The following is a 12,220-nucleotide window of genomic DNA, read 5'->3' on the forward strand; positions in this document are numbered from 1 at the left end:
AGAAAGAAAGAAAAGAAACCAAAACCACGATACCCAAACTCACTAGGACCATTAAACCTCCATCTTTTACTGACATTGAACAGAAACAGGTCTCTGTAAGTATTTAATCAAAATTAACATCCTATCCAAATAGGGGCAAATCTCATTTCGCCTATGCCAGGGAGCTTGCTGGAGAGGTACTTTCTCCAGCCACTGGGACCGCGGGAACCCTCTACCTGCAGATGGCAATTTGGTCTTTCCACCCTTACCGCAATCCACTACAGATCTATAAGACAACGCTAACAGAGGGACACTAGCTTTACTTTGAAACTAAGAGACAGTAGTCATAACCCTTCTCGGCTGTAGCAAAATCCTATTTTGTGCTCTAGGTGCATCGCAAACTCGTTCAAAGAACCACCCTGGCTCAGGTGACCTACTAGGGATTTGGGGAGAGGAGCACAAAATGGAGGTTGATATCTGTCCTGCAGGAAACTAGCCACAAGTTTGGACCACTTCTCCATAAAGCTCGCTCCTTTGGAACACACAAAGCACACCAATCGTTCCTACATCCCTCCCAGAGTAGATACAAAAGCTTTAGCTAAGAGCAGAGTACCGGTCCAGCTTGGGACCGCTCGGGACCGCAGCCACCACCGCCTGCCGGACAGAGCAGGAAGCAACAGTCAGAAAAGATCAAAGATTCTCACAAAACAGCTGGCATGGGTTTAAAATTCACAGACTAGTAGGAATGCTGAAAAAAGGTATACATTTTGCTTTACATTCTGAGAGACTTCTGTAACTTCGGTTTTCCATCCATATGGAAGGTGTATTTTGGCGCGGCACTGGGGCACTGGTTACGCGGCAGCGGCACGAGGAATGTGTAGGCTTGGGTGTGTCGAACCAAGAGGCTTGCACCCCTACCCTCATTCTACACTCTAGAGCCATGACTCCCCTCCATTTTACACCGAATTTCAAAAGCGGGCAGAGCAGAATCTTCTGGAAGGGTGTTAGAGCGGACTCAGGAGGTGGGGGTCGGTGTGGATCGGTGTGGAAAGAACAGACGGGATTTTTTTTCTCTCTTGGCGAATGAGGAGCGCCCCCCATCACCCCTCCTTCTCAACAACCCCCCCAAGCGCGCATGCGCATTTAGGTGGCAGGAGGGTACTTAAGGCGCGGCCACCGGGGCTGCGGCATTGCGCCCAGCAGCGGACTCCGAGACCAGTAGACCTCGGCGAACCCTTGCTCTCAACCACCCACCCACTTTCGGAACCATGGCCGCAGTGGCAGCAGCCTCGGCAGAACTGCTCATCATCGGCTGGTACATCTTCCGCGTGCTGCTGCAGGTGAGTATGAACCCGGGCTTTAGGTGGGAGAGGGCACCCGAAATGCGCCCCCGGGAACCCTGAATCCATATCGCGACTGCCGCCCCTACCCAACCCATCCTATCCCAATTGCCGCGATCCCTGTGTACCAAAGTGCCGCGGTGGTACTATTTGTCCCCGCCCGTTCCCGTGCCCACATCCTCGCGCAGACCCTGTCCCCAGTGCGCCCGCGCCCAGCCGGGAACAAAGACTCAGGGGTGCGGCGGTCGCCCGCTGCGGACGATCGCGACCAACGTGGTAAGAAATATCCGCTATACTGAAGCTCAATCCCAGGAGGGAGGCGGGGCACTTGCGTGCTGCGAAACTTTACAGTTCGCTCAACATAAAAATTTCACCTTAAAAAAATTGCGCAATGCGGGAATTTTTCTTTAAAATACACTATGTACACACATAAAACACTTGGGTGGTGAGAAAGAACTTAGAAAATGGCACTCCTCAGGAAATATAACAAAAGAATCAATAGGGGGAAAGGGGGAGGAAATAGAGAAAACGCGCATTGCAGGAAAGATAAACCAGACAAAGACACTCACTAGGAGAAAAATGGATTAGATAAAAGCGCATTGGAAAAGAAAACAAAGAAACGGGAAAAAATGAATTGGAAACACACTTTGAAAAAAACAACTAGAGAAAAATGCCCTTCGCAGGACAAAAATGGAAGGAGAAAGAACACTTCCAAAAAAGAAAAAGAAAAAAGAAAAAAGGGCAAATCATTTTATGGAAAAAGAGAGCGCGCTGTAGCGCGCGCAAAAGTGCTTTTCTTAAAGCCAAACTGGAAGAAAGCACTTTGTGCATAAAACTACCCCGAGAGCTCCCTTTGCAGGAATCCTGCTAAAGGAATCCTTTGCCAAAGGAATCGCATATTTCCTTCAAGGTGTTCCTGGAATGCTGCATTTACTGGGTAGGATTCGCTTTTCGAAATCCTCCAGGGACACAGCCCATTGCGAGAAGTGAGGTATACTTAAGTTGTGGGTCCAATCAGCTTGCAACCATGCAGCTCTCAGCACAGTTGGAAAAGCTCCAGCTGCCCTGACTGGTGGACAAGCTGTGCCTCGCCCGCCACTCCAGGCTATGCTGGACAGACGGGCGGGGCAGGGGGCGGGGCCGGGCGGGCAAGCAGCAGCAGCAAGCAGCAGTAGCAACAGTAGCACACCGGGTCACAGGTACTTCTCTAAGGGTGGGTCCTGGGTCTCTCACCGCAGGTGTTCAGGTACTCCCTGCAGAAGCTGGCGCACACGGTGTCCCGGACCGGGCGGCAGGTGCTGGGGGAGCGCAGGCAGCGAGCCCCCAACTGAGGCCCCAACTCCCACCCCTGGGCGGCCGTGTCATCAGGTGCTCCTGTGCTTCTCGACCAGCATGGGAGCCAGTGCCGCGCAGGAATGGGGGGTCCCCTGTGTTCCCTCGTCAGAGGAGCACTTGCCAAGGTCAGTGAGGGGCCGGTAGGCCCCCAGAAAAGCAGCACCGGCAATGATGAAGATATCAGTTCCCTTCCCAGACCCTTTGCCCTGGCGGGTGGGAGAGGAGGGGGGTAGAGGGGAGCAATCCTCGAGATATGGGCGTAGGCACCACATTCTGATTTGGACCAAGTCGAACAGTACCATCTCAGCCGCACAAGATCTTACCATGGAGATCCAACACCCCACCAAGCAGCAGAATGGACATTCTGACATCACCAGCTGAAGCCCTGAATCTCCGTGCAGAAGAGAAGTGTCAACTGAAAGTGTCAACTGCGTGCAGCATAGGAAGGGGTGGAGGGCGTGGGTGGTGGAGGAAGAGGGTTAAGAAAATTAGTGGGGCCCTCTTGCTGACCCTTGCCTATGGCACGCATATCCCTGCCTTGCTCTCTCATTCCCCCCCACCAACCCGCCTTCCAAAGCCCTCCCCAAAATGTGTCACTTGATTTGGACATATTCAACCAGTAACTGAATCCCACCTTTACCAAAACACCTTCTCTGACCCCCGGCCCTTCACTGATCTTGCTTATCCCTGGTCTCACGCAGCAGTTGTGGTCATTATTGTGGTAGTCGCTAATTGTACTGGTTTAATTGTGCATTAGTTGTGTCTCCCCAGCTAGATTGTAAGCTCCTGGAGACAGGGACCACCTCCACAAAAAATAAAAAAATGGACCTCTCCTGTCTTGTATAGTGTCCTAGGACTGTGCAGGACAGTGGGGGTGCACCAAAAAGTTCTTTTGTGGCTTCTTTTGCGACAGCGTCACATATCTCTAAAGATGGGCAATCTACTCACTGTGGAGGGGCACACCACTTGGGAAAGGGAGGAGGAAGGGAGCAAGAAGACAAGAATAAACCGAGACACTCATATCTGCCTCATTTAAGTCTGTCCTAAGATAAAGGACTATTTCTCATCCCCAATGAAAAGAGTGGTATTCATCTGTCCCAGAATAAGGGACGTTTCCCCTTCCCACGATGATGGGTGCATTTATTTGGTGGTGCCGAGATAAGGTACCCTGGCAGGTTATCTATCTGGGAAAGATGGAGAGAAAATAACTGGGACTGGCCCGCTAAACGGAATACTAAGGGCCATGAGGGTTAATTTAAGAATATGAAGTTATACCTCAGATCTCCACCCAGGAACCCCAGAAAATGAATGTTGGACAGGAAGAGGGGGCACTGGCTGGGACAATGAACCTGAGATGTGGCTTGGCCCCACCTCCACCAAGCCTAATGCTCCAGGCCCCAGGATCACCCTAAGGCTGGCCATCCTGCCTGGCTTTTCCAACCCCCCAGGTGGACACCCCCTCTCTTAGTTTTCTCAGTTCATCCTTAAGGGCCTTATCAGATCAATAGCTTGCCCGTTCCCCTCCCACTGCATCAGGGAGGGTGGGCTGGCCCCTTAGTTCCCTTTCTTGGTTAGCCGGAGCTGTTCACAAGTGTCAGCTGACTGCTCACCAATGGTCCTGCTACCCAGGTTGGGGCAAAAAAGGGGAGGTCACCTGGGTTTTTCCATCCCTGTCTCTGCACCCCTGCTCCTATGCCTATGAGTTAGAAGGCCATCAGTCTCTCTTGCTATTTCCTCAAACTTCCTAGTCCTGGTTGTCACACCACAAACACTCAGGTGCACAAAGCACCTCAAAGTTCTTGAACCTTGACTTGCAGATCCCAAGAAAATCTGACTTTCAAACCAATCACTGGCACCTCTGAAGATACTTTATAATCTCATTCAGCAGCAGGGAATTATGGGAAAGTAGCACAGAATTTGGAGTGGCCTTGACTCTTCCACTTAGAAATCAGCCTAGGCTACCCAGCCTGGTTGCTCTTAGGTCCTACTAAGGTCCAGATGAGCCCCACACACAGAGAGGCAGGATTCCACAGGACTTGGATGTGACATGCATTCTAAGGCTTGGTCTTCCTCAGCAGGACAGATACTGCTGCTGCTAAGGCCTGAAGTCAGGCCAGGTCCTTTGCCCCATAGTTACTCATCTATAGTCAGTGGCTACCTCCTTTACGGCCGGAAATTTCTGTGGTTTGCCATACTAAACTCACTGAACCTTGAGTACATATCAACACAGGTGCCAAATGAAGGTTGACTCTCCCCTTGGAGATTTGGAGTGTGTGTGTGTGGGGGCAATGCCACTCTATTGTTCCAGAGGTTCTAATGTCAGCCCAAATTAGATGCCAACTGAGTACACAAAAGCCAAACCAGGGAAGGAGGAGTCTGGCTACTCTGGATATAGCGTATCTTGTGCCCCATCCCCAAGCCAGGAGGCTACTGGTAACCCCAGGGCTTTCCAGATGATCCTGGTAAAACCTTTTTCTTCCATCTATCATCCAGCAGTGATGAGTGTAGGTGGAGACTCCAGGGTGCCCTGGTGACCCCAAGAATGTGAAATGTCCGCTCCTTACTTTCTTCTCCCACTCTACACCCTTTTGTCCTGACAGCAAACTAAACCTTCCAGAGAAGGCAGGAATGTGTTCATGCCCATTCTTCATGTAAAGCCTGCAAGCCTGATCCAAAAATACCTTATTTATAAAATGCTTCCACAAGCTATATATTAAAACATTTTATTCTCACATAAAGCAATGGGATGTGTTTTTATTGCAAAGTCCTTAGTACACAGAGCTAAATATTCCTTTTTCCTAAAGAGGCTGCTACGTGCAAAGAGGAGCAGAGACAGAGAAGGTAGGCTGTGACGGACATGGAATAGCTTTATGGGAATCTGGCAACACATGGAATTCCAGGCACTGATGCCAGAGAAGGATGTGTCTTGGCCTGACTAGCTCAAGCTCAGTAGGGCGGAGGTCACTAAGTACCAAAACTTTTAGAGATGTGGGTTCTAAGAGACTTTTATGTCTATCTGTAAAGTAACTGAATTGTGACTGAAATGTATTTGTGGGACAGGACAGGGATTACGATTTTTGGCTTTGACTCTGGGACTGGCCAAAGACAGCTTAATTACACAGAGGCTTTAAAGGAAGCAGGCTTGCTGGCTAGTTACTAGATATCTACTTTCAAACTTGGATCGCTTCAGGAGCCAACACCCCAAAGGGAGACTCTGAACTAGCAGTCAATCTTCCCCAGGAGATTTAAATGTGTACACACAAACATAATGCTAGTTTACCACAGTTTTTTTTTTTTCAGGTGACCACTGACTTCTTCCATATGCCAGAGAGACATGTTTGGCACAATCTTCTCTGGAAATGATCCTGTCCCCCTCCCTCCACAGGGCTCATAGCACAGCAGGATACAGATTCCTGAACATTCCCGGGGCAGAGAGGAAGGCAATACAAGACTCTTGGTAGATCACACAGTGACAAGCTTGAATGGAATGCGTGTGTCCCAAAGAGAACAAGAACAGAGGGCAGCCTAACTCTCATTCCCCTTAGAAATAACAGGTAACAAGTTAAAACTGTTTTGGCAGCAACTTTAAGAAGACCATTTTCAGATGGAGAATTGATCTGGTTCCTGGAAACTGACCAAGGTTCCAGACACCCAATCTTTAAACAGGAACTCTTGCCATTAATGAATCTTGACTTATAAGAAACAAGCAAGCTCTATCTAACACTTGTCATGGGCACATAAAATGGAACTTTTTTGGGTCCTGGCTTCGGTGTTGCAGTTCAGATGGCTGACGGGATGGATGCACCATGTCAGGCAGGGCAGAGAAGCTGTCCCCAATACATCAGTTCCCTGAAAGGGACAAAGAGGATCCGAACCTATAAACAGAAATAACCTATAAACTAGAACAGGCCCCAGTTTCCCAAGTAAAAAGAGACATGAGACCCAGAAGGAAACTAAAGGTGGTTTGGCAGAGGAAGGAAAAATCGACCGTCCCCATCCCCCATTCTTCCTTTCCAGGCCAAGGCGAGTGTGACAGGCACTCCGTTCCTTCTGCTGCCCTTGCGGACCACTCCCCACATACTGGAAAGGGAACCGGTGTCCAGACGAAAAGTTGGTGGGAGTGAGAAGCACACGGGACGGAAGCAGATGGTCACCCTATCACTCCAGACACAAAAGAGAGCGTTCGGGACCCACGTCTACCTTCTCCCCACACTCCTTCGGATGGGGGGGGGGGGGGAAGAAAAAAGGGGGGGAGGGAAAGAGAGGAACTGAAGTGGCGAGGAAAGAGTGTCCAGCCTCCCAGAAGCTGAACTCCTTGCCAAAGTCCGGAACGGGGGAGGAGGTGGTCGCGCCCGCCCCTCCCAGCCCCGTCCCGGGAGCGCGCTGACCTTGGAGGCCAGAGTGACAGCTAGGAACCCCGGAACCCACCCAAGGGACAGGAAGGGACCACCCCCAAGGCCCAGGTTGGGGCAAAAAAAAAAAAAAAGGGGGGGAAGGTCACCTGACGCCAGACAAGGGTGCGCCCGCCCCCGGCCGCGCGGAAAGCCCCGGCGAGAGGCCAAGCGGCGCCTAAGGTGACCCCGGAGGGCTAACATGGCGGCGCGGTCGCGCCGAGCGCCTCTCACCCTGCCCAGGCGGGCGACGCCACGTTACCTGCGAGCCCCGCCATGGCACTGCCGCCACTGTCGCCGTCGCTGCCGCTACCAGCCTCCACCTTAGCTCGCCACGGACGCCGCAGGAGCTGGGGAGACGCCCCCTTCGTCTTCTAGTGAAGCGGCTCAAGGACCCCGTCCAAAATCGAGCTGTCCGCTGAGAACGCCTGACAAACTGGCTCAAAGCGAGGTTACTCTCAGGCACTCTTCCTTCAGTATACGCCACGAAATGTCCTTTATGACATTTTTGTAGACTTGAATAAGATTATAGGGCGCTAAGGTCTTCAAACCCGTGGAATATTTGGTCAGGCGTAGCTTGGGCAGCTCCGAACCTCCGGCCCGTGGTCCCCTTCATGCATATGCAGTAGATTGTGATCCTTACTCTTTGAGAGCTCAGCGGGTGAGCGAGTTTTAGTTACGCTGATGAGCGTGGTTCCCCAGAAGCTCTGGCATCTTGGGGTTTGTGCACTCTGGGAAAACTTCTCGTGGCTCACACCTGGCCCTTCAACCGTGGGCTAAGAACATGGTTTCTTCCGGGTGATGAAATGGCTTGCCCCAGGCTTAAGTTAAAGTCTAGATGAGTCAGTGTGGTCACTTACTAGCTTATTAGCCACGTTCCTGAGCTCATACTGTGCGCAAGCGCAGTGCTAGAGGCTAGGGAGGTAGAATTCTCTACTTCTGACCCCAGTTTTCTCAGTCAAGAGGTGAGAGTGAGTGTTGGGGGACAGAGGAGTGACTACCACCCAGTAATCAATTTTAGTCGTACCAGTTCGTGATTCGTAATTAGGTATCGTGGAAGGCACTAGGAGGCAAATTAAAGAAAGGAGAAATGAATGGAATCCTGGTGTCTGGAGTGGGCGAGGGTTGGAGCCTTCTTGGGCAGATTGAGTTTGTGCATTGTGTGAGTGAAGGGTCTTGTTCCAGACGTGGAGGTGACAAGGGTGGAAGGTGAATAAGGAATATGACAGGTACGTTGGTCATGAATTTGGAATTTTGTCTTGAGAGACATGGGAAGCTTTGTTCTTCAAGGCAATGAGAAGAAATGTGTGTCTCTCTCTCCAAGGCCATTGACTTTCAGGGTTAGAAAACATGCAGGTGAGGTTGGGGACTGGAGACCAGTTAAGCAACCAGAACATCTTTCCAGACACACAGTCACGGTGACTCAGACAGGTAGTGACTAAGAGAGCTAGAAGAGATTATATCAAACTGGACGCGGGAAGCACACACCGAGGCACAGGCACTGAAGCCTGAGCTGTGGTCATAGGGATGAAGAAGAGGTGACGAGCCCTTGGCCAGGGTGGAAAGGCCTGAAGACAAGTTGCGGGACAATCAGAAGTGTGGCTGAGAACTCAGTGGAAATGCCTGGACCCACTGGGTGGAGAGAGTGGAACTGTAGGAGGGCTGGTTGGCCTTCCTCAACACATGGGTCTTGGTGGTTTCTGGAAGCCAAGGAAGGAAGGCAAGTGGCCAATGGTGATCTAGGGAGGAGCCAGGAAAAGAGCTGCAGAAATGGGATGCAGCAAACAGACTCTGTTTGCTGCCCACGGCCACAGGCTGGTCCATAAAGCAGGGGTTCAAACAGGAAAAAAAAATGTTGCCAGGCAGTGGTGGGGCATGCCTTTTGTCCCAGTACTTGGGAGGCAGAGGCAGGCGGATTTCTGAGTTTGAGGCCAGCCTGGTCTACAGAGTGAGTTCCAGGACAGCCAGGGCTACACAGAGAAACCCTGTTTCCAAAACAAAACAAAACAAAAAAGGCAGGCAGAATTCTCTAGGTCCTAGAGAAAGAAAGCCCTCGTGGCATACCATCAGTACTATCCAGATTACCGTGGTCACTTTTTCTCTTTTTCTCTGTCCTTCAGTTAGTGTGCACAAGATGGCCACCCCAGTTCCAGGTGTCACATCTGAGCAGGGACATTGTGCATTCATCCCTCAGACCACAGCACGTTTGACTGTGACCCTCTTGTTTAATTGCTTATGATTCCTTAAGGATCACTGTACCTGGTTTTCTGTCATCTAACAACAGAAGAAAACAGAGAGAGCCAGAGAGCTCTTGCTAAATGACTAGCAGTCTGAGCACTGAGTCAGGGGCAACTAGCATTCTTGTGCACTGCTGAATGGCCCTCCAGGAAACTCTCAGCATCTCCTTATTCTCAACACATCCCTGCGCTGTGCCAGGGTCTTCCATTCTTAAGGACTGTCCGGGTCTCCCTGAAGTCCTATGCAAGACTGTCTATAGCAGAGGAATCCCTAGTTCAGCTGTCCTGGGAACAACCCAGTGTCATCCACAGTAGAATGGGAGGGGGGAAGGAGAAAGAGAGAAAGGTTTGATGTACAGAGACAGATGGGAGGGAGGGAGGGGGGAGGAGAGAAAAAGAGAGAGAGAGAGAGAGAGAGAGAGAGAGAGAGAGAGAGAGAGAGAGAGAACACAAAATGTCTGAATTTATGTAGGGAAGAGTTTCTGAGGGAAGGGCAGCTGGGCTGGAAAGTTCAGGGTTGGGGCCCAGGAGGGGACTGAGGGATGCTGGGAGAACCTGGAGGGCAGGTCTGTTTTGATATGTAAGTTATGCACCTCAATTCCTTGTCCTGGAGTCCCAAACACAGTTTAGCTCAGGTTTCTAGAGCTGGAGTGAAGTATGTGGGAGGATGTGTGTAGGGTACCTGTAAATGCTGCATCGTATTATGAGAGACTTGAGCATCCTCATATTTGGAGCCTTGGAACCAATCCCCTCTGAATTTTGAGGGATACACATTTTATGTATAAATGTAACAAACCACTAGAGCACTACAGATTAATTTGACATACAGGATGTGGGTTTAAAGGAGCTGGGCCCACACCAGTGCAAAGAGTATGATCCCATTGTCTAGCTCAAGAGTTGATGAAACTGAACAGAGGTGATAGCAATCAAATTAGGGGTTTCAGGGGTCCAGAGAGGAAGGGACCAAGCAAAGACTTGGCTCAGGTTGATGGTCTTAAGGGAAACATTCATCAAGCTGGTCCTATTAAAAAACAAAAAACAAACAAACAAAAACCCAAAAAACTAGGAAAAGCATATTTTAAAAGACCCTGTTGGGGAATGTTTTCTTGCATTGTGTATTCAGATGCTGATTTCTGCTTCCAGAGATCTGGTTGCAGTCTGGACTTTGGTATTGTCATTATTATGAAATAGGAATCCTGACTCAGTATTTTGTAAAACATTATATTCCAGCATCTCCTGATTGGTTAAAATAAAGGGCTGAACAGCCTACAGCTGGGCAGGAAAGGAAAAGGTGGGACCTCCATGCTCAGAGAGAGGGAGACAGTCTCAGGTGGGGAACCAGTGAGTTGGCATCATTGCGAAGCATACGAAGAAGGAAGTGCCAAAGCAAGACCAAGATGGCAGGTATCAGGCCACGTGGCTGGAAAGCAGTCTGAGAAGTAGTCTAAGGCCAGCTTTGTTGGGTTAGAATAGCTCAGAATCTGCCCGGCTATAGTGTCTAAAGCTTACTAGTAAATATAAGGTCTCCATGTCGGCATTCAGAACAAGGGTGGGTGTAGAAAAGCTTTGTACTTTACAGACCCCAAAACAAGGGTCAGAAAATATGTCTCTAGTACTGCTGTGGCCGGTGTGGGCCTTGCCAAAGCCCTAGTGGCCAATTTTCTTATGGGAACTCTGCAGAGCTGGAGGCAGGCACAGCTTGTGACCTCTGCTCGGCTTCCCTGGTGGCTTCCACCCTCAGGCTTGCTCCCTTTGGATCCTGGGGTTTTGAATGACCCAGAAACCCTCTCTGCCCTAAAGTTTTCCTAAGCCAACCTTGACGTCCTGCCAAGGCCTCCGAAATTGTCCCAGTCCACCTGGCACCTAACCAGGACACCTGCTTTCCTCAGCTCTGTACCCTCTGAAACTTTCTCTTTTTCCTGGGGATCCCTGTTGCCTTTAGACCTTTTTGCCTTCATTGCCAACGTTTGGTCCTGGTCACTACCCTCCCTCCCACAGGCCTGTATTGGCCTCTCTGTTCGGACTCCTGTCAAACCCTGAACAGTCCTTGTGATGGCTAGGTTTGCCAACATAGCCTAGAATCACCTGGAAAGAGTCTCAGGGAGAGACTTATTTAGAGCAGGTAGGCCCATAGGCATGTCTGTGGAAAATGCTCTTGATTGCTTTAATATGGGAAGACCTGGTCTGAAAGCACCATTCTCTGGCTTTGGAACCTGGATTGTATAAAGCAGAGAAAGGTAGCTATGTGCATTCATTTCTCTCTGCCCATGACTGTGGATGTGGTGTGGCCAGCTGCTTCCAGCTCCTGCACCTTGACCTCCCTCCCCGCCTCCCCGCCATGACAGACTGTAACCTGGCATTGTAAATCACGTGAAGCCTGCTCTCCGTCAGGCTTTTTGTTTTATTTGTTTATTTTGTTTTTACCACAGCAACAGAAATCACGGGTCCTTCACACCGAAGCCAGGAGAGTCTTGCTAAACTGACCCTGTTACTCTTCTCTGGAGGTGGTGTCTCCTCCTCCATAGTCACCTGTCAAGGTCCTCTCCATCAGCCTTCAATTGCTGTGAAGGGACACCATGACTACAGCAACCCTTAGAAAGGAAAACATTTAGCTGGGGGTGACTTCCAGTTTCAGAGGTTCAGTCCGTTATCGTCATGGCAGGAAGCACGGTGGTGCGCAGGCAGACATGGTGCTGGAGAAGGAGCTGAGAGTTCTACATCCTGATCCACAGGCAGCAGGAGAGACAGTGAGCCACTGAGCCTGGGCCTGAGCTTCAGAGACCTCAAAGCCCGTTCCCTAGTGACACACTTCCTAAAGCCACACCTACTCCAGTAAGGGCCACTCCCCCTAATAGTGCCATTCCCTACGAACCTATAGGGGTTCTTATTCAAATCACCAGAGCCAGCAAGTAATGACCCATTGGCCTCCTACAAGTAG

The 12,220-nt window shown here is 50.4% G+C and overlaps 2 protein-coding genes across 15 annotated transcripts in view; one reads left to right on the plus strand and one right to left on the minus strand.

Annotated features, from left to right (window-relative positions):
* The window catches only part of Blcap (BLCAP apoptosis inducing factor), a 25,099-nt gene extending 17,185 nt beyond the window's left edge, over nt 1-7,914 (minus strand). For 5 of the 10 annotated variants that reach the window (XR_004118991.1, XR_004118993.1, XR_004118995.1 and 2 more), the window contains exon 1: nt 7,308-7,914. The gene's annotated coding sequence lies outside the window, so the exon portion shown is untranslated. The remainder of the gene's footprint in view (nt 1-7,307) is intronic. The other 5 variants (XR_004118997.1, XR_004118998.1, XR_004118992.1 and 2 more) reach the window with 3 other exon arrangements.
* Nnat (neuronatin) lies at nt 1,142-3,540 on the plus strand. 5 transcript variants are annotated; one of them, XM_031372566.1, is made up of 4 exons: nt 1,144-1,319; nt 1,508-1,595; nt 2,230-2,310; nt 2,558-2,615. In XM_031372566.1, exons 1-3 carry the CDS (start codon nt 1,248-1,250, stop codon nt 2,307-2,309), a joined length of 240 nt encoding a protein of 79 aa, XP_031228426.1. In that variant the 5' UTR covers nt 1,144-1,247; the 3' UTR covers nt 2,310; nt 2,558-2,615. The 5 variants fall into 5 exon arrangements, with proteins under 5 accessions (XP_031228423.1, XP_031228425.1, XP_031228424.1 ...); XM_031372563.1 differs by lacking the exon at nt 2,230-2,310 and having other exon boundaries at nt 1,142-1,319; nt 2,558-3,540; XM_031372565.1 differs by lacking the exon at nt 1,508-1,595 and having other exon boundaries at nt 1,142-1,319; nt 2,558-3,540.
* Nucleotides 7,915-12,220: the final 4,306 nt, after the last annotated feature.

Source organism: Mastomys coucha, unplaced genomic scaffold (genome assembly GCF_008632895.1).
Source record: "Mastomys coucha isolate ucsf_1 unplaced genomic scaffold, UCSF_Mcou_1 pScaffold15, whole genome shotgun sequence".
NCBI lineage: Eukaryota > Metazoa > Chordata > Mammalia > Rodentia > Muridae > Mastomys > Mastomys coucha.